At 37.3% G+C, this 21,853-nt stretch overlaps 4 protein-coding genes across 4 annotated transcripts; all 4 read left to right on the top strand.

Annotated features, from left to right (window-relative positions):
* Positions 1-6: 6 nt before the first annotated feature.
* PPR2 (Tetratricopeptide repeat (TPR)-like superfamily protein) lies at positions 7-2,025 on the top strand. Its single transcript, XM_021435135.1, has 2 exons — positions 7-139; positions 441-2,025. The coding sequence occupies exon 2, from the start codon at positions 450-452 to the stop codon at positions 1,548-1,550; it is 1,101 nt and encodes a 366-aa protein (XP_021290810.1). The 5' UTR covers positions 7-139; positions 441-449; the 3' UTR covers positions 1,551-2,025.
* A 1,768-nt stretch (positions 2,026-3,793) lies between these two features.
* On the top strand, positions 3,794-6,725 carry LOC149526892 (pleiotropic drug resistance protein 3-like). Its single transcript, XM_089784541.1, has 4 exons — positions 3,794-4,188; positions 4,348-4,471; positions 5,165-5,247; positions 6,632-6,725. Exons 1-4 carry the CDS (start codon positions 3,794-3,796, stop codon positions 6,723-6,725), a joined length of 696 nt encoding a protein of 231 aa, XP_089640667.1.
* Positions 6,726-7,268: 543 nt separating this feature from the next.
* On the top strand, positions 7,269-15,068 carry LOC110422371 (pleiotropic drug resistance protein 3-like). Its single transcript, XM_021436254.1, has 20 exons — positions 7,269-7,381; positions 7,515-7,591; positions 8,198-8,251; positions 8,351-8,441; positions 8,570-8,871; positions 8,952-9,233; positions 9,337-9,650; positions 9,865-10,025; positions 10,128-10,231; positions 10,524-10,677; positions 10,770-10,889; positions 11,048-11,121; positions 11,201-11,533; positions 11,647-11,937; positions 12,075-12,158; positions 12,289-12,422; positions 12,558-12,785; positions 13,081-13,252; positions 13,529-13,783; positions 14,063-15,068. Exons 1-20 carry the CDS (start codon positions 7,321-7,323, stop codon positions 14,327-14,329), a joined length of 3,558 nt encoding a protein of 1,185 aa, XP_021291929.1. The 5' UTR covers positions 7,269-7,320; the 3' UTR covers positions 14,330-15,068.
* Positions 15,069-15,278: 210 nt separating this feature from the next.
* LOC110421575 (pleiotropic drug resistance protein 3-like) lies at positions 15,279-21,852 on the top strand (the record flags this gene model as incomplete). The annotated part of the gene is made up of 17 exons (XM_021435184.2): positions 15,279-16,018; positions 16,139-16,262; positions 16,768-16,850; positions 17,022-17,109; positions 17,724-17,883; positions 17,962-18,038; positions 18,527-18,580; positions 18,675-18,765; positions 18,898-19,199; positions 19,281-19,562; positions 19,667-19,980; positions 20,312-20,472; positions 20,573-20,676; positions 20,988-21,141; positions 21,228-21,350; positions 21,443-21,516; positions 21,610-21,852. Coding segments are annotated over exons 1-17 (2,973 nt in total), but the record flags the coding sequence as incomplete, so codon positions are not given.
* Between the last annotated feature and the right edge of the window lies 1 nt (position 21,853).

The raw sequence follows: 21,853 nt of genomic DNA, 5'->3' as shown, positions 1-21,853 counted from the left end.
TGGGTCTTCCAAGAAAACCCCCCTCAAGAATCTCAAGAAGAAACTCGACCGCAGGGACAACGCCAAAGCCTGGGTCTGCACCGTCACTGAAGCCTTGTCCGACTGCATCCTCAAGAAGCAGTGGCTTCAAGCTCTCCAGGTCACTCTCTGCTTCTCTTCTTCTTCCTCTTCATTTTCGACCTCTGGGTGTTCAAATTCTAACATAACAATGTGTTACAACGTTTCGATTTGTTTCTTATTAGTTTGTAGATGCTAAATTTTTGGTCTTGCTTATCCATGCGGGTAGAAACGGCAAGCCCCTTACTAGCATTTGAAAAGTTTAGACTTTTGGGGACAAAAACAGTGCCCTTTTGGCTGCCGTAGGATTCTTGTTTCTGAAATTAAACAAGTGAGTATGATTGCTTTCTTCTTGTGTGACGGTGGCCAATTTGAATATTCAGGTATTTGAGATGCTAAGAGATCAACCCTTTTACCAACCAAAAGAAGGCACCTATATGAAACTACTTGTTCTTCTTGGAAAATCCGGGCAACCCCACCGTGCCCGTCAGCTTTTTCACGAAATGGTTCAAGAGGGATGTGAACCTACTCCCGAGCTTTACACAGCATTACTCGGAGCTTATTGTCGAAACAATCTCATTGACGATGCCTTTGCAACTCTTAACCAAATGAAAACCCTCCCTTGTTGCCAGCCTGATGTTTTTACGTACAGTACCATAATTAAGGCTTGTGTTGATGCCTCGCGGTTTGACTTAGTTGAATCACTGTATGGGGACATGGACGAGCGGTTGATAACTCCAAATACAGTTACCCAGAACATAGTATTAAGTGGATATGGCAAGGCGGGGAAATTTGAGCAGATGGAGAAAGTGCTATCTGGCATGTTGGAGAGCTCTGCTAGCAAACCTGATGTATGGACAATGAACATCATCCTTAGTGTGTTTGGTAACAAAGGTCAGATTGATATGATGGAGAGATGGTATGAGAAATTCCGTAATTTTGGAATTGAGCCAGAAACGCGCACTTTCAATATCTTGATTGGTGCTTATGGGAAGAAAAGAATGTATGATAAAATGTCATCTGTGATGGAATACATGCGTAAGCTTCAATTTCCATGGACAACCTCAACTTACAACAATGTCATTGAGGCATTTGCTGATGTGGGGGATGCAAAACACATGGAATACACATTTGATCAAATGCGGGCTGAAGGGATGAAAGCAGACACCAAGACCCTTTGCTGCCTTATCAATGGATATGCCAATGCTGGTCTCTTTCATAAAGTTATTAGCAGTGTACAGTTGGCAGCCAAGTTTGAGATACCTGAAAATTCCTCATTTTATAATGCTGTTATATCTGCATGTGCAAAGGCAGAGGATTTAATGGAGATGGAGAGAGTTTTTAAACGGATGAAAGATAAGCAATGCCAACCAAATTCAATGACCTTCTCCATCATGGTGGAGGCATATAGAAAGGAAGGTATGAGTGACAAGATCTATGATTTGGAGCAACTAAAACAGGAGTTGGTTAATAATGGTACTCTACCTGAGTAGTCCACTGTAAGGAAACCAATAACAGTGCAACTGCTTCTACTGTATTTCTCCCATGACTAAATCGGAGAAGCATAACTTTCTCTTTAACGCGACTGTGGTCTTCTTGAATCGAGTCACTAAATGATCAGCTTCTGCATTGGCCTTGTACAATGGATGGCTGATTACTGCTGCTTCTCTTAGATCTTTTGTGACGGAAACCTTTTGGGGTTCATTGATGTTTTGATGGAAGCCGTGTGGGCATCTGTATTTTTATGTACAAAGTTGTCATAATTAGATCTAACTGTTGGCCATCTACACCGTGGGGGTAGTTCAGTTACTTGCAAATGCCAGTATTGACTTTTGTGAAATCTCAAAGATGTACTGTTCCTTGTTTTTGTTGACTGCCGTGTGGTGTGGAAAGAATCTGGCACAATAGATTAGACACTATTCTCTTTACGCGTTTGAGTCAACTATTGTATTTCTTCTCCAGTGTGCCAGTTTGTCCAAATATCTACTGAATGACACCATATACTTTGAATTGCCAGAATAGATGTCTTGCAACTATTGTTAAAATACTGTCTAATGATAATGTCTCTGTGACGGACTTGAGGCTGCCGTTGGCCTTTGCTATTCTTTTGTTCTCTCTCAATGCCATTCTTACTACTTCCTGAACAGCATGTTAACTCACCCTCTACATAGTTAATTTGTCCTTGGACATTAGAAGAGATGATTCTTGTTGCCTCATCCATTTCAAGTGGTGACCTGTAAAAGAAGAGAAGGGAATCTGTGGTGTTGGGTTTCTCTTTGGATTACATAAAATTTAGAACTGCACTCAGCCAGCCTGATAGGACTACTACCTTATTTTAAAATAAAATTTTGGGTTTTTTTTAAGCAAAAGAAAAAAAATTAAAACAAAAATGTCATTTGAGTTGGGAGGGTGCCACACGGCAACCGTCCCTCTACCCAGCTTTCACCTATTGTTGTTGTTAATATGACTAGAGTGGTGCCCGGCTTCGCATTGGTGTTGAATTTTTCATTAAAAATAATTTCAAATTCAATAACATTATAAATAAAACTAAAAATAATAAATAATTTCAAATTTAAAAATATTATAATAATACAAAATTCAAAATAATTATTTTAAAAAATTAACATTTTAAAAATATTTTCTCATGTTTTACTAAGAAAAATTTCTTATTTAAATAATTTTTTTAAAAATATTTGATTTTTATATCTTAATACATCCTAATACTGATATAATCATTATTGACTTTATTTAATTAATTATTATTTTTATTATTTATCAAAAGACTTATATTCTGTAATTTTCGCTTAAGTATTAATAGACAGTGTGATAAATCTATCAATTTTGAACTTTATTATTTTCAAAATATCATTTTAATTAGATGAATTTTTTGATATTTTTTTGTTTAATTGACGATTGAAAGCTTCCATTTAGTAAAACTTAGCATGGTCGCGAGATTTAAAACCTTTTTGTTAAAGTGAGTGACAAAGATCTAAAACTCCTAATTTAAAAATATACTTTAACTGACTCATGGATAAAAAAAATAATAATAATTTGAATCATGAGCAAACGTAACGTGACAAACTCTTCGTAAAATTTGACTGACTCATGGATTGTAAGAGTGATTTAGCTGACACGTGGTTAAATGAAAAATCTTAAAATATGTAATAGATTTTTTAAACTCAAGGATAGTGATACATGATGAAAAATGTTAGAAAAATGTTGTGTTGATGACATATATATAGGTTGCACAGCACTGCACTCCAATCCAAACCAATCCAATGCTTCAGAAGTTGAAAGTCAGGGGAATAAATTTTTGCTTGGTCTAAACGGAATGATCCACGCTCTAAATATTATAAGCTGCCTTTGTTCAAAGTTTTGTTTCTTATTTTCACAACATTAATTTAACCATTTTTGGCTTAGTCTCTTCGAACGTCAACAAATATGTAAGCAATGTGTATATGCCTGAATAGAAGCGGTGCTCAACTTCATCAGACTGGTCCATGTGTGCCCGCAGCATTTTCAAAATTCAGTGGCCATTTTCTTGCTGTGAGCCTGTCCATGACAACAACACACGAGGCATGACGCATTGCATTACCTCATCCACTTCTAGTTTAATTATGTTTCTGAAAACGTAACGGATTTAATCATTCCAAGGAATATCTGTATTTATACACTCGCATAGGCACTCCTCCTTCCTGGCTCCTAACTTTCTAAAACTTGGGAAACTCATCAAGCAATGGCTCAACTGGTGGGTCAGGACGAGATAGAATCTATGCGGATTGAGTTATCAGAGATTGGAAAGAGCATCAGGTCCTCATTCAGAAGCCATGTGTCAAGTTTCCGCAGCGTGATTTCGGCGCATCATAGTGAATGTGATGATGTTGATGACGGACATGAGTTGCAATGGGCTGCAGTTCAGAGATTGCCGACGTTTGAACGGATTATCACTGCTTTGTTTGACGATAAGGAAGAAAACGGAACGTCAGGCAATGGAAATTTCACAGGAAAACGGGTTGTTAATGTCACCAAACTTGGAGCTGATGAGCGGCACATGTTTGTAGAGAAGCTCATCAAACAAATTGAAAATGATAACCTGCGTCTGCTGCAGAAACTTAGGGACAGAATTGACAAGTAACTCATTACCCCTCTCTTTTGTCCTTGTTCTCTCTCTGGCACACATGCACTTCGGTTCTAAATGCTTAGCTATATAACAAAGTGAAACTTTAGCGGTAATGGCAACTATGAATATGTGATTGCGATTTATAAGTTACAACTTAATATGTCTTTCAGGGTAGGGGTAAAGTTGCCGACTGTGGAAGTAAGATATAAGAATCTCAATGTCGAAGCAGCATGCCAATTAGTTCATGGCAAGCCTCTTCCCACTCTCTGGAACGCCACTAAAAGCATGCTTTCAGTGAGTACCTGTGCTCATTATTTGGGTTTACTTTTCAGAGCTTAAAAGCTTTTGCCCTTCATTATAAGTGCTAATTCTACGACATAAATCCTGGTATGGCTTAAGCTTGTTAAGTTGTAATACTTGCATGGCTGCTGCTGCTAGTGAATGTTTTCTAATCATCTTAGTTTATTTGCTTTTATCAGTTTGCTTCGTTGTACTGTTCTTTAGAGATAATACCATCTTAGTGCTGTCCCATGACGTGTAAGGTTGCCTGTAAACTTGTTTTACACTTGTTAAGGATGGTTACAAGTGTTCATCATGTGCAACAGAGTATATAACCTCTGTGTTAACTTAATGAAGAATATATGACTCTTTGTTCAATCTCTACTCTGGTTTTTCTGCTTCATATCCTCTGCTTTGTTACATTAACAAAGCTTTCCCGGAAGGCAGTCTTGACTATTCCGCTTCTATCTATTGAACCCTTTGAATTGTTGAATACTATTTTCTCAATATCCATTGCCGGGTCCATCAGTGGATAATTTTTATATTCTTCAAGTAATTAAGCCCTTTAGTTGCTATGCTCTCCCATAATCAAACGCCATGGGAAGTTGATTAGCCTTTGATCACCAGGAACTCATTTCAGAAATTTGAAAACAGTTTCCTTTTCCTATTTTGAAGTTTGCTAAGTTTCATTTTTCCTGCTTGTCACAGGGTTTAACCAATCTGTCAGGTTTAAGACAAGAAGCCAAGATAAGCATCCTAAAAGATGTCAGCGGTATCATTAAACCAGGAAGGTACACCCCTGGAGTACTCAGAAATTGTTCAGTTTTTTTGTTAATCCTATATAGCTAGAAAGGCACCGATGAACTCTGTCCGATGAATTGAGATATCTTCTTTTTTCTCAGTCAAGATAAGAAATTTATTAATCATCCCATAAGAGAAAACCTGGAATAGTCCAGGGAGAACAAAAGAGCAAGCCAGAATGTTAGAACACCAAACTGAAAAACTTAGAAATTGGCCTTCAAGGTGTGTATCAATGTCACTATCCTTTAGGTTTTATTCGCCCCCACTTAAGTGTGCAAAAGAGTTACCGGCGTATAACACTCGAAGATACAATGAAGCCAATGATTGATGGCGTTTTGCACTGACGAAATCAATCCACTGAGCACTCACCGGAGTATAACAAGATTATCAAACTTTTATAATCTTTTCTGCAGGAAAATATGAAGAAAACTTGGAAAATGTTTGAGAAAGAAGATTGAGAGATATTGTTGTTTTTTCTTATTTTCAATGGATAATGAGGGTCATCTTTTATAGGCATAGATGCCTGTTCTCAACAGACACTATTGTGTCTGTTACAAAGAGTTGCTTCTGGTGATCTTTTCCCAACAGACATGACTCTTTATAGTGTCTATTGATTTAATTTTCAACAGACGCAACCCTTCTTTTCGATATGAAATCATATTTATTTGAAAATATCCAACACAGAATTTGTCTGCTTGGACAGGACATAAGACACCTTGAGTCATGTACAAAAAACTTACTGCTAGTACTAGACTTGAGTCTAAAACACGGAGCAGCAGATCTAAACTTGCAGCTCAGACAACCTATGACAATTAAAATAAAAAAACATGTGCACAAGCACAATTCCTCCAAGACAGGATTTAAAGGGCAGCAAGGAAAATTCAATCACACTTGCTTTGGTCTTCCGAGACTGAATGGAAAACCAACTCAAAATAGGGTAAAAGATATAGTGTGTGTGGTTGTCTTTGCCAGCTTTGATGCTTATTAATTGAATGAATTGACATTTTCACGAAATAGAGTGAGCTTGATTGAGCCCGAAGCTGCACTATATACACATAGACATCTGATGCCTAAAGCATCTGTCAGTTTTTGGGTTTCTAATGATCATATTCTAGCTTTCCTTACAGCCTAGGTGGTTTTCTCTTGTACACTTAAAGAAGTGAAATCATTTATATTTGTCAGACATAAGAAATAGAGGAAAAGAATTTTTTAACTAGTAATTAGTCAAATGAGAGAGAAATAAAGGACAAAGAAAAAGGGAACCAGTAATTTTTCAACCAATCGTTCCAACTTACATTTATCTGTTACTAAATGTTTCTCTTTGAATAGCTTTTTCTGTCTCAATTGACTAAATCTCATTCATTTTCCATGCAGAATGACGTTATTGCTTGGCCCTCCAGGATGTGGTAAAAGCACATTACTGCTGGCGCTTTCCGGGAAACTAAGCCAATCTCTTAAGGTCTGCTGATGCTAATGTCTTCTTAGAAATATTTTAAAGTGTTACTTGCGACATGAGCTTTATGCTGTTACAAATGGAAATAAAAGAGTTTGTGGTAAAAAATTAGAAAAAAAAAAGAAGTTTTCTACAGTATAATTCACCATTTTTAGGCAAAAGTATAGTTTAAGAATGTTCTAAAACTTGGTTCAGCCATTCCAGTTTTACTTGGTATTTTGATGTTTATATAAGCTGGATTTAGCAGTTCTGCAATGTTTTTCCAACTCTGAGAGCATTGAAAAAGTTAATATGAATTTGGTTGGTTAAGACTCAGTTAACTTCATAAAGCTCTATGCTGCATTTTGCCTTAAGCTCTTCTGTATGTGTTAAAAAAAAAAAAGGGCTGCATCGAGCTATAAGATTTGAATGACCACCAGGTACTCCAAGCCATTAGTGTTTAGTAGGATCTTGATCACCAAGACAATAATGGGCTTTCTTATAAATTTTTTCACTCTTTACTTCTTAAAAGGTTGCGGGGGAAGTAACTTACAATGGCTACCGACTGGAAGAATTCGTTCCTCAGAAAACCTCCGCTTATATAAGCCAATATGATCTGCATACCCCAGAGATGACAGTTAGGGAAATAATAGAATTTTCTGCACGTTTCCAGGGAATAGGAAGCCGAGCTGGTAAGAGCTCCTTGACGATATTACCAAGCGATTTTCGTGTACATATTTTAATCTGGTCAGGTTCTCAACTGGATACCGTTTCAGTAATTTATTTTACATATATATTTTTTATTTTATTTTATCTGTATGAAAGAAATCATGAAAGAAGTCAGCCGGAGAGAGAAGCAGGCTGGGGTGGTCCCTGATCCTGACATAGATGCTTATATGAAGGTAAACATTTGGCTTGTCCATTTTCTTTCCAAGGTCACAACGTTTCTTGTTAGTAAAGGCAATGTTCCATAATTTACTCAAATATACGTATGGTGACTGTGTTGCGCCTTAGAGTTTGTTCAGAAAGAAATGTTTTCAGGGTACAGTTGAGCAAGGCCAAAGTGAGAAAGGAGGCGGGGGGATGGGGCTCTTTGTTTCACAGAAAGGAATTTGATAAAATATGGATTTTAGCCTTTAAATTAGAACACTATAATTTGCTTCTCATTCTTGCTGGGCATAATGCTATGTATGCTTTAGAGGGTTTTAATCCTTGATAAGGAGTGGATATTTTGTTGCATATGCGTATTTCTTGGCATGATTCACTTAACATGAATTTCCTGCGACACCAAATGAATTAAAGTAAGGTTCAATCTGCTTTTAACCAATTAGCTTTATCAAAGGGCAGAGTCTCTGTTACGTTTATACTCATAAAAGGAGAAAATTGTTGTTCCAATTCAATTCTGATAATAATTTCTCACAGTTTTCTGAACGCATTATATACTCATGCTTCTTAGAATGTTCTGTATTCTATTGGTCTAACCATTAGTATTTAAATCTGTTTCACAGGCAATATCAGTTGAAGGACAAGAAAGCACTCTCCAAACTGATTATATTTTGAAGGTAATTCACCATTTCTCTTTTATAGAGCTGAATATTATGTACTTTCATTTTGAAACTTGGCTGAACAAGGATTTGTTTTAAAACAAGTTATATTTTCAGATTCTTGGACTTGACATCTGTGCAGACACAATGGTTGGAGATGCGATAAGAAGAGGTATCTCAGGTGGTCAAAAGAAAAGACTGACAACAGGTAGTGGAGGTTAGAGGGTAGACTTACTAGTTTAGGGCATTTGGTCATTTCTTGGCAGGAATACTGCTTTGTATGCTGTTGTGGAATTAACTACCCAGAGATTCAGTAAGTTATTTTTCTAAGTGCAGGTGAGATGATTGTGGGGCCAACAAAAGCTTTGTTCATGGATGAAATATCAAATGGTCTTGACAGTTCAACCGCTTTCCAGATCGTGTCCTGCCTTCAGCATCTGGTGCATATTACTGATGCTACTGCATTGATATCACTTCTTCAGCCTGCACCAGAGACCTTTGATCTCTTTGATGATGTTATTCTGATGGCAGAAGGGAAAATAGTGTATCACGGCCCGCGCAGTTATATTTGCAAATTCTTTGAGGACTGTGGATTTAAGTGTCCGGAAAGAAAGGGCATTGCTGACTTCCTTCAGGAGGTATACTTATGAGGTTTATTGTTGTCTTATTCCATCTTTTCATTCATTTCTTAGATGGTTGCCTTTTTTATCTGGTTCAGGTAATCTCAAGAAAAGATCAAGCGCAGTATTGGTACTACAAAGAGCAACCTTACAGTTATGTTTCTGTTGACCTGTTCATAAAAAGATTCAAAGAATGTCATATTGGCCTGAATTTAGATGAGGCGCTCTCCAAGCCATTTCACAAATCTGAAAGCCACAGAAATGCCCTATCCTTTAAATCATACTCTCTGAGTAAATGGGAGCTGTTTAGAGCTTGTTCATTGAGGGAGTTTCTTCTAATGAAGAGAAATTCTTTTACTTATGTGTTTAAATCTGTCCAGGTAATTTACTTTTTGTTTGCTTCATACTTTCATCATTTATGACCAGCATACATGGTTATCTTTAGATCTGAAAGCAATATTTTTGGGTCGTTTCTCTCTGCAGCTTGTCATAATTGCTTCAATAACAATGACAGTTTTCCTGCGCACCCGAATGGCTGTTGATGTCATCCATTCAAGTTATTTTATGGGTTCTTTATTTTATGCACTTGTGATACTTCTTGTTGATGGGTTTCCAGAGTTAAGCATGACTGTTTCAAGAATTGCAGTTTTCTATAAGCAGAGAGAGCTATGCTTCTACCCTGCCTGGGCTTATGCGATTCCTGCAGCACTCCTAAAAGTTCCGCTTTCACTTTTGGAGTCCTTTGTTTGGACGTCTATGACTTATTACGTCATTGGCTACAGCCCTGAGGTTGGAAGGTCAGTTGCATATGGAAACCTTTGTTGTTGTGGAATAGCTAAATCATATGCTGGTAATGTAGGACAATAATATGGAAGTCGGACTTAAACGAAATTCGTGGCTGATGAGTTTAACTATTTAACTCTCAGGATTAAATTACACAGCTTTACACCACGAGTGGATTTAACATCTGTGTTGACTCCAATTTATTGTATGTTCTATTATCATTATTAGGTTCTTCCGTCAATTCCTTCTATTTTTTGGTGTGCACCTAGCATCGATATCCATGTTTCGTTGTATTGCCTCGCTCTTCCAAACTATAGTTGCTTCCACAACAGCCGGTGCTCTAGCCATTATGATTATTTTACTGTTCGGTGGCTTCATTCTCCCAAGACGTAAGATTTCTACGAGCTATTTTCTAACTAAAGTAAATGACATTCGTTCACACAAGAGCTAAGCCTTTCTGCTAATTCCCACCTTCCTTTTATTGGTTGCAGCATCTATGCCGACTTGGCTGGGATGGGGATTTTGGCTTTCTCCTTTGACGTATGGTGAGATAGGCCTGACTGTGAATGAATTTCTTGCTCCCCGGTGGGAAAAGGTAATTGGCTGCTCCAACAATCTCAGTAGTAAGGGTGTGGTAGTTGGTTTAGTCAGCCTGTTTAGGCTGTTTAATGTTATTTCTTTCTTTCTTTTAGTTCCTACAAAAGTTTTTTGGGACGTAGTAATGCTAACGAGTGCTTGAAAATATTTTCTTCCCTATATGATTTAGAGTTTTCTTTTCTGTCAAATTACATTTTCATGTTTAATGACATGATGATCTCATCCTGTCAGCCTTCAACAGTTAATTCATTTGTTTGTGGATATCATATTCTTTTCAATTGTATTTACAGGAGATGTCTGGAAATACAAGCATAGGGCAACAAACTCTAGAAAGTCGAGGATTGAGCTTCGGTAGCTACTTTTACTGGATATCAGTTGCAGCTTTATTTGGGTTCATTCTACTTTTCAACGTTGTTTTTACCTTTGCTTTGACTTTCTTGAAGCGTAAGTTTATCTTCTGCTGATCAGTATAGGTTCTTTAATAAGTAAAATTCTTTTTTGCATATGAGCTAAGCCATACATTTATACGCATTCAGCTCCAGGAAAGTCTCGGGCTATTATTTCTTTTGACAGATACTCTCAACTACACAGAAAAAACGATGACAATGATAGTAAACCTACTGTTGATCCTGGAAATGTTGCAGTGTCTAAAACTGGTGAGCATGATAAGCAGAAGTTTTATTGCCCACATGACCACATAGGATACGTAGATTATGTATATTTGGCTTCTCTTTCATGGTAATAGATCTTATGTGTGGATATATTACATATGTCTTCCCGCTTTTCTTACTGGTGTTATTTGTAAATTTCACAGGACAAATGGTTTTACCTTTTGAGCCGTTAACTGTAACATTTCAAGATGTGCAATACTACGTAGACACCCCTTTGGTAGCTCTTGTTTACACTTATCTTTCATGTAGTTGTCAGTTGTTATTCTTCAGTTGCTGATGCCATTGTTTTGTTTCAGGAAATGAGAGAACGAGGTTTTAAGCATAAAAGGCTACAGCTTCTCTCGGACATTACAGGTGCATTCAGGCCTGGTGTTTTGACCGCATTGATGGGTGTCAGTGGAGCAGGGAAAACAACTCTTATGGATGTTCTTTCTGGAAGAAAAACTGGTGGTATTATTGAAGGAGAGATTAGAATTGGTGGGTACCTGAAGGTTCAAGATACATTTGCAAGGGTATCAGGTTACTGTGAGCAAAATGATATACACTCTCCTCAAATCACTGTGGAAGAATCGCTAGTGTATTCTGCTTGGCTGCGCCTCCCATCCCAGATTGATTCAAAAACTATGGCTGTATGATACCCTTTTCAGACCATGACTGTACATTCTTTTTTTTTTTAAATCCGATGCTGGATTTGATTATTGATATTGAATTCTACAAAAATTTTTCTATTGATTATCCTCAGGAATTTGTTAATAAGGTCATTGAAACTATAGAGCTTGATGGGATTAGAGATTCTTTAGTAGGCATACCCGGAGTCAATGGGTTATCAACTGAGCAGCGGAAAAGGCTGACCATAGCTGTGGAGCTTGTCGCCAATCCATCTATCATATTTATGGATGAGCCTACTTCAGGTTTGGATGCAAGAGCGGCTGCAGTTGTTATGAGAGCAGTGAAAAATGTTGTTGAAACGGGAAGAACAGTTGTTTGCACCATCCACCAACCAAGTATTAACATCTTTGAGGCATTTGATGAGGTAAGAGTACTTTGTATACCTCTTCTTTTTCAAAATAATGGGATTAACTTGTCTTCGGACCTCTTTTCCATGAGGAGGCTCCTAGTTCTGCGTCAGTAATTGAAAAAGAAAATCATTTTGCATTCCTCTCCTTGCAGTTGATTTTGATGAAAACTGGGGGATGGATTATCTACTCTGGGCCGCTGGGTCATAACTCCAGGAAGGTTATTGAATACTTTCAGGTAGTCAACTTTGGAAATTATAACAGTTCATACTTTTTCCCACTATTGTCTGAGATGCAATACGTGTAGTCTCTGAGAAACATAATTTGGGTCCTGAAGCTGATTAGTCTTTCTCCCATTATTGCTATAGAATATCTCTGGAGTGCCCAAGATCAAAGATAACTATAATCCAGCAACATGGATGTTGGAAGTTACTTCTAAATCAGCAGAAGCAGGAATGGACATAGATTTTGCTCAAATTTATAAGGGCTCCACCTTGTATAAGTAAGGATACTAGAGAAAATATAAATTAGAAAGTAATTATTAAGAAAATATGTGGAGCTTGAAAATAATATTCATTTGCCATGGAAGTATAAAATGTTGGCCTTGCATGTGACTCTTTTGGTCTTGCCACTGTAGGGAAAATAAGGAGTTGGTTAAGCAGTTGAGCTCACCGACTGCAGGTTCAAAAGATTTACATTTTCCTAGTCGCTTCCCTCAGAATGGTTGGGAACAGCTCAAAGCATGCCTGTGGAAACAGTGTTTGTCTTATTGGCGAAGTCCTTCATACAATTTGACACGCATCATTTTCATTTCTGCCTCGTCTGTGCTGTTTGGCGTGCTATTCTGGCAGCAAGGAAAGAAAATGTCAGTGACCACAAACTTTGAAACTCCACTTATTTATTTTGCCTTTTGTCACATTTGTTTCTCTAAATAATTCTTTAATATTCAAGCTGCCTGCTTCTCTCTTTATCTTCCCTGGCTCATAGCAAGCAGAATGCATTTTCGCATGTAAACCATTTTCTTCTCCCTATCTAGATACAATCATTTCTATCATGACAGGGAAACCTTGGCATTGGATATCTCTAAATGCTCAAGGCTATAGTTGTGAGTATATGCCATTGGAAAGGACTGATTTCATGTTCTGTTTCTTGTTTTGTAGAAATAACCAACAAGACCTGTTCGATGTAGTGGGTTCCATGTATGCAGTCATAATTTTCTTTGGCATAAACAATTGTTCAACAGTTCTACCATATATTGCAACAGAGCGCACAGTTTTTTACCGGGAAAAATTTGCAGGAATGTACTCTTCATGGGCCTATTCATTTGCACAGGTTTAAACTTCTCATAAAAACTTGGTATTTAATTTTGTCTGAATTTAAAGCATTTCAAGACAGAAGCAGCTGATGAAATTGGTTTAGACTTTAAAAGTACCTGTTTACCGCCGTAGTTCAATTATTTTCATGGTTCTTTCGATCATGGAAGACCTTTTTCTTTAGTTTTTGGACTTGGAAGTTTTATGCCCTCAAATAGTAACCAATGTATAATTAAGGGGCTTTTGCACTGGCTCTTCTTGATTCCTCCTGATGACATGGTTTTTGATTTTGTAGGTGTTTGTTGAGATTCCATTCTTGTTTATCCTAGCAGTTATTTATGTGATCATCACATATCCAATGATTGGCTACTATTGGTCAGCCTATAAAATATTCTGGTCATTCTATAGTATGTTTTGTTCACTGCTATACTTCAACTACCTGGGGATGCTGCTAGTGTCACTGACTCCAAATGTTCAAGTGGCTTCCATTGTGTCATCATCTGCCTACACAATGCTGAATTTGTTTTCTGGATTCATAATACCAAGACCAGTAAGCTTCTAAATTATCAAGTCCTTATCCGATTAATTTCGTAAACTGTACAAAATTTTTAGTAGTTCAAGATGGTTTCTGCATGGCGGAGATCATGTCAAACCTTGACATTCGCATGCGTGAAACTGATAGCATAGGTAAAAGATGGTGAGCACGTCTTATTGAAGGACCACTTTAGGTGTTTGTAGTTCAAACTTCTGAACATGGCATCTTGTGCCCCAGTATGTTTTAAGTAGGGAAAAATAGCAACTCAGTTACATCTCTGCATCTTTCTTGCAGCAAATACCAAAGTGGTGGCTCTGGTTGTATTATTTATGTCCCACGTCTTGGGCACTGAATGGCATGCTCACTTCACAGTATGGAGATATTGACAAAGAAATATCGGCTTTTGGAGAAACTAAGACGGTTGCTGCTTTCTTAGAAGATTACTTTGGTTTTCACCATGAATTTTTAGGCATAGTAGCTGTTGTTCTCTTGGTCTTCCCTGTTCTGTTTGCTACCCTTTTTGCTTATGTTATCGGAAGACTGAACTTCCAAAGGAGGTAGGTTTTGTTGCTGGTATCTGGACATCGGGAGTTCCATTAATCTTAATTATTTTTGTTTATTTCTATGCTTATGTATCCATCAAGCTTCTCCCTATATCCTGATGACTTCTTTAGTTATAGGAGTAAATGGAACTAAATTTTCCTTGTACATTTTTATTAGCGTTTGAAAATTTTGTTGATTCAGAACCTTGTCAGCTAGCACATACTGTCCGGAAAAGTGGGAACATCCTTCCACAAGAAAAAAAAAGAAAGAAAAACCTGAAAGCCGCTATATCATGCTGTATCCTACCGTTTAGCCTCTTCCATTAAAGCACAGAAACCATTTAACGTTCTTTCGTTCTCCCTAAAGCTTTAAGCCTTTAACCAGAACAAGCGAGCTTGTTTGCAGTTCCAGTATGGAATGTGTTCCGCGCATGGACCTCGCTCCAAAGATCACCATGGAATTAGGTAAACACGTGGTGGTCTTTGAACGGAATTTTTAAAGGAAATTCCAAGCCAATAGAGCAACACTGAAATCTTGTGTTGAATTAAGGCTTGCATTGAAGACCTCCTCTACGCCAAGTCAACAAAATTGCGTCCATGCCTTACTGTTTTGTAATATGACAGATTACTTGCTGTCATGCCTTATGTCAGATTTTGCACCTACTGTATGCTGAACTGATGTTTAGCCTCTGATAGTGTATTGCAGTGTACAACTTAGGTTTTAACTTTGCTCTTAAGTCTTGTATGAAATAAATATTCCCCAGTTAATGCATATCAGGCTTGGAAAAGCCTTCTGTTCTTCCAGCTATGTATATTCCTTGTTCTGTTTTTGCTGCACTTTCTTATTTATTCTCTACTGGTTCTTAGATGTGCTGTGTTAAGCTTCATTTAATACACAAAACATCATCTTCCACGTCTCCAAAACCAAGTCTTCTTGTACAGTGAGCTTACATAAGATGGTCATTGCCACTTTCATTGACAATGGTCCATAAATTTCGTGTATGTATAGCTGTTCCTTACAGTATTTTACACATTATTCAGCTGAGCCTTCTGAAATAAAAGAAATTGCAAGGAATCAAACATTTAATAATACAGACATTAGAGACTCAAATCAGACAAATTATACCTACCCGCATTTTGTAAGCAGCCGGTTGCTTGTCTGATGTGATATGAGGCGCAATGCACTACCTAAATTGGAGGGTTCTGTCTTCGAAAGTAACAGATTAGCTTCCAGCCCTCCAAGAACACTAAACGTATCCATCTCTCTCTCTGGCTTTGCCTCTCTGCAAGTTTGGAACCCTTTGGTTCATCCTCCAATGGCCCAACTGGAGGGTTCGGATGAGATTGAATCCATGCGAATTGAGTTAGCAGAGATAGGAAGGAGCATAAGGTCCTCATTCAGAAGTCAGGTGTCAAGTTTACGTAGTGTGATTTCTGAACATCATTGTGAAGTTGATGATAATGATGAATATGAGTTGCAATGGGCCGCAGTTCAGAGACTACCAACGTTTGAAAGGGTTACTACGGCTTTGTTTGATGACAAAAGGGAAGAGGGAAAGGCAGACACAGCGAATATCAAAAGGAAACGAGTTATTAATGTCACCAAACTTGGAGCTGATGAGCGGCATATGTTCATAGAGAATCTCATAAAACACATTGAACATGATAACCTGCGATTGTTGCAAAAGCTTAGAGACAGAATTGACAGGTAGCTGTTATTTTCCCTTCCGTCTTTTCTCTCTCTCTCTCTCTCAGTTAAAAGTGCCTTGGCTATGGCATTGATGGATATTCTTTTCTTATTCATGATTGGAATATGTTTAATTTTCAGGGCTGGAGTACAGTTGCCTATTGTGGAAGTGAGGTATAAAAATTTGTGTGTTCAAGCAGAGTGCCAGTTGGTTCATGGCAAGCCTCTTCCCACTCTCTGGAATGCTACTAAAAGTGTGTTTTCTGTAAGTGCCAGTGCTCATCAAATGCATAGATTCCCTAAGTTACTACAGATTTGTAGATCACCATTTTCATTTTTCAGCATCTAAAATCCTGGAATTTACAAATTTCAGCCTTTCTTATATGTAGTGTTCTATAATTAAATCCTGATGCGGGTCAAGCATTTATATCGTATATATGTATCAATCTTGGTTGTTCTGCTTTTGGTTTTTGAAATCTTAAATAATTGACAACCAGATATTGTTACTGTGCATTTTATGGGGATCCTAGTCTATTATCGCCTTATTGCTCCACACACTAAGGATCCTCAAGGCTAAACTTCAGTTTAATGTTGTGGTGGTTGGTAAACTGTTGTTTGGCTTGCTTGTAATCAAATCTTGTGTAGTTGACCTGTCTTTGCTCATGTCTACACCTTGACTTTACAATTTTCAATTTCTTATAATGGTAGTTTCTATATCTTTTTCAGTTTGCAAGTTGCTAGTTTATTTATGCTCTCTGCTGTTGTAACAGGGTGTAGCCAATCTGTTAGGTTCAAAACAAGAAGCCAAGATAAGCATCCTAAAGGATGTCAGCGGCAACCTAAAACCTGGAAGGTAGACCAATGAAATCATTAATTGTGGGAGGGGTGGGAATTTTTTTTATTGCTCCCCCATCGGATGGATCTCTATTTTCATTTTTCTTAATGCAACAAGGGAAGAGATAAAGCCTTTTTTTCATATTCAAACAAGGTTGACTAACTTCTGTTTGGATTCCATTCCATCTAGGATGACTTTATTGCTTGGCCCTCCAGGATGTGGCAAAACTACATTATTGATGGCGCTTGCTGGGAAACTAAGGCAATCATCTCTCGAGGTGACATCAATGTCTTATTTGAATAATTTTAAAGTCCCAATGCTAATATTTCCTTAACCCTTTTGACTTTAAAGTCTATACGAGCAGTTATGGGTCAAAGTAAAAAATTTAAGGAAAACTAGAGCAAAAGGAAAAATTACTGCACTATCACTCCATGGTATATGGACTGATGTTTGGTTTTAGAGTAATTGGTTGTGTAATGTATGTAGAGACTTTATCCAGTGGTTCTGGGTTTATCAGTTTGAATTTGGCAATTGACACTTTGGTGAATTCGCTCACATTCACATTGCAGCTAATATTGTTGTCGATAGTTTTCCTTGGATAAATGCAGAGTATGTTTTCAGTAAAAATCGTACCATGCTTTACTGTAAACGTGATCATGTTGGCTATGTGATTTAAGATTGGACTTACTATAATTTTTTTTATTACTTCTTCCCCTGAATCATTTTTGTTTGTTATTCTTGGTTTACTGTCTTCCACTGATTTTTCTATAATTTTTCCAAGGGAAGGATCTGAAACACCATATGAAGTCGCAAGCCCCTACTTACAGCATTTTAATTTCTCAACTGCTAAGCTATAATGTGTTTATTATCTTTTTCTTTCTTCTGCAAAAGGTTGTAGGGGAAATAACTTACAATGGTTACGGACTGGACGAGTTTAATCCTCAGAAAACCTCAACTTACATAAGCCAATATGATCTGCATACTCCAGAGATGACAGTGAGGGAAACACTTGATTTTTCTGCACGCTTCCAGGGTGTAGGAAGCAGAGCTGGTTAGTGCCATGTATAAATGGTGATTTTGATGAAGTTACTGTTTATGAAATTGCTAATCTGTTGTATGCTTATGAAAGTAATCATGAAGGAAGTCATCAGAAGAGAGAAGCAGGCAGGGATAATTCCAAATCCTGATGTAGATGCTTACATGAAGGTTACTATTTAGTTTGTCTATTTTATTTTCAATTCTCAAAAAGATTGCTCAAATGGAGGTGCTGGTTTTTTTTTTTTTTTAACTTTATGCAGATATATATTGATAAATTAGAAAGCTTTTACACCTTCTAATTAAACCATTTTATAGTTGCTAGTGTTCTCATTGTCTTGGGCTACCAAATTGAGCTAAAACCATAGAGTGTCTTAATCCCTAGTAACAACTGCAAAACTCATATTTGGTTTGAATGACGCATTATGAAATTGATAGCTTTTACCTGGTGTAACTAACTAAAACGAACTCATTGAAGCTAAGCCCAACTTTCTCTCCTTTGCTACTTTTGTATTAATAATAATTATGAAAAAATAAATGATTATTCCTTTTAACTATAGAAATCAATTCCTTAAAGATTTTATCACAGATTTTCCCTTCTTTTGCATAATGTTCTGTATACTATTGATCTAGCTCTTATCTGAAATTGTTTCTTACAGGCAATATCAGTTGAAGGTATGGAAAGTACCCTTCATACAGATTATATTCTGAAGGTCGGACAAAATCCCTTAGTATTGTTTACTAGTATCTTCTTGAAACATGGATTCATGTGGCATTTTTTCCTTTACAAAAAAAACGTATTTGCAGATTCTTGGACTTGACATCTGTTCTGACATAATGGTTGGAGATGCCATAAGAAGAGGTATCTCAGGCGGTGAAAAGAAGAGATTGACAACAGGTAGTGTATATTTGTGGGTAGACTTGCTGGTTTGTGTCATTTGGTTGCTTGGCAAGAAACTCTTTGGAGAATGCAGTGCAGATAAATGTCCAGGTATTCAGTTGAATAGGATCAATTTTCTTTTAATTGCAGGGGAGATGATTGTGGGGCCAACAAAAGCTTTATTCATGGATGAAATATCAAATGGACTTGACAGTTCAACCACTTTCCAGATTATATCCTGCCTTCAGCATTTGGCGCATATTACTGATGCTACCGCATTGATTTCACTTCTTCAGCCTGCACCAGAGACTTTTGATCTCTTTGATGATGTTATTCTGATGGCAGAAGGGAAAGTTGTGTATCATGGCCCATGCACTACTATTTGCAAATTTTTTGAGGACTCTGGATTTAAGTGCCCAGAAAGAAAGGGCATTGCTGACTTCCTTCAGGAGGTATACTTATGAGGTTCATAGTTGTCTTATTTCCATCTTTTCATTCATTTCTTAGATGGTTTCCCTTTTTATCTGGTTCAGGTAATATCTAGAAAAGATCAAGTGCAGTATTGGTACCATAAAGAACAACCTTACAGTTATGTTTCTGTTGACCAGTTCATCCAAAAGTTCAAAGAATGTAAGATTGGCCTGAGTCTAGATGAGGAGCTTTCAAAGCCATTTAACAAGACTCAAAGTGGCAAAGATTCTTTATCACTCAAAACATACTCGCTAAGTAAATGGGAACTGTTTAAAGCTTGCTCAATGAGGGAGTTCCTTCTAATGAAGAGGAATTCTTTTATGTATGTGTTTAAGTCTGTACAGGTAATCAATATCATGTTTGAATTAGACTGTCATTATCTATGATCAACTTACATATTTATCTTTCACAGCTAAACGCAATATTGTTGGATTATTTTTCTCTGCAGCTTGTCATAGTTGCTTCAATGACCATGACCGTTTTCCTGCGCACTAAAATGGCTGTCGATCTCATCCATGCAAGTTATTTTATGGGTTCTCTATTTTTTACTCTCATCATATTAGTTGTTGATGGATTTCCAGAATTGAGCATGACCGTATCAAGACTTCAAGTTTTCTACAAACAGAGAGAGTTGTGCTTCTATCCTGCGTGGGCTTATGCAATTCCTGCAGCAATCCTAAAATTTCCACTTTCACTCTTGGAGTCCTTTTTGTGGACTTCTCTTACTTATTATGTCATTGGTTACAGCCCTGAGTTTGGAGGGTGAGTTCCATAAATGGAACTTTTAGTTATGTTGCATTGACTTGAAATGGAAGTTGATAATGTCCAGATCCAACTTTTGAATCTCCTATTTTGATGTAGTAATCAACTTTCAGGCTTCATGACTTTAACCATCCAGCTCTTAGCATTATATGGAGCATACCAATGAGCTTCTTTTGTTTTTTAGATTAAACACATGGATTAAATCAAGAATAACACAGCATGTATTTAACTCCTGCGTCGACAGTTCACTTTTCAAAGTACTGAAGTTATAAATTTTGAATTCATTTGTATGTCTGTGTGTCTCATTTTTATATTGTATTGTTCCTATCAGGTTCTTCCGCCAGTTCCTCGTATGCTTTGGAGTGCACCTATCATCAATGTCCATGTTCCGTTTAATTGCCTCATTCTCCCAAACTATAGTTGCTTCTACAACTGCTGGCTCTCTTATGCTACTGATTATTTCATCATTTGGGGGCTTCATTGTTCCAAAACGTAATATCATTAAATGCTCTTCACAAATTAATGTGACTATCCTTTGCTTAGATAAATGCTCAGAATTTTTTCTTTTATTTTCCTCCTTATATGGTTGCAGCATCTATGCCACCTTGGTTAAAATGGGGATTTTGGCTTGATCCCATGTCATATGGGGAGATAGGCTTGACCCTGAATGAATTTCTTGCTCGTCGGTGGGGAAAGGTAACATTTGACTACTCAAAAAATTGCAGGCTGCTTGAGTTTGTTCTGTGAAGCTGCTTGCATTGCTTCGTCTTCAACTTTTTCTTTTCAATTTCTCATATCCAAGAAAATTTTTCCTTGAAAAGTTTAAGCTTAAATCTCAGTTTGGGCTGTGGCAGGAGCTGAGCACAAGAAAAAACAGTGCTAACATGTAGCAGCCGCTTGAATAGGATTTTTGATGCCTTTTTTTTCCCATTTGCTGCTTCTTATCTTTAATGATTGTGATCTATCAGAGCCTCCATCAATGATGAGTTCTTTAACTTTGTTTATAGGTTAAGTTTGGAAACACAACCGCAGGACAACAAACTTTAGAAAGTCGAGGATTGAACTTTGACAGCTACTTTTACTGGATATCTATTGCAGCTTTATTTGGATTCACAGTACTTTTCAATGCTATATTTACCTTGGCTTTGACTTTCTTGAAGCGTAAGTTTATCTTGCACTGCCAGGGAGGTCCTCTCCTACAGATATTTTGTGCATATGCGCTAATCCATATGTTGATATACGTTCAGCTCCAGGAAAGTCTCGTGCTATAATTTCTTCTGAAAGATACTCTCAACTACAAGGACTAGAAGATGGCAGAGATAGCGGTAGTATACACAAAGAAAGCAGAAGTATTGCAGGAACTAGAAAAGGTGAGCATGTTTAATACTGGTGTTTGTATTGTCTATATTGCTCTTTAACATCAAATGTGTGGTTAATCTACATTTGTGTTCAATTTTTACAGGAAAAATGGTTTTGCCTTTCGAGCCCCTAGCTGTGGCATTCCAGGATGTGCAGTACTATGTTGATACCCCTTTGGTAACAATCCTACAGCTAGATTTACTCCGTAACTCCAATGTAGTTGTAAATATTCTAGTTTTGGGGCTTCTGGTCTCATTATTTTTGTCTCAGGAAATGAGAAAACGAGGTTTTAAGCAGAGAAAGCTGCAGCTTCTCTCCGATATCACTGGTGCATTCAGACCTGGTATCTTAACAGCATTGATGGGTGTCAGCGGAGCAGGTAAAACAACACTTATGGATGTTCTTTCTGGAAGGAAAACTGGCGGTACAATTGAAGGAGAGATTAGAATTGGTGGGTATCTGAAAGTTCAAGATACATTTGCCAGGGTATCAGGCTACTGCGAGCAAACTGATA

This window comes from Theobroma umbraticum, unplaced genomic scaffold (assembly GCF_002168275.2).
Source record: "Theobroma umbraticum cultivar Fairchild unplaced genomic scaffold, ASM216827v3 scaffold_130.0, whole genome shotgun sequence".
Lineage (NCBI taxonomy): Eukaryota > Viridiplantae > Streptophyta > Magnoliopsida > Malvales > Malvaceae > Theobroma > Theobroma umbraticum.
Note: the sequence above shows the minus strand (reverse complement) of the source record. Positions and strands in the feature narration are given on the sequence as shown.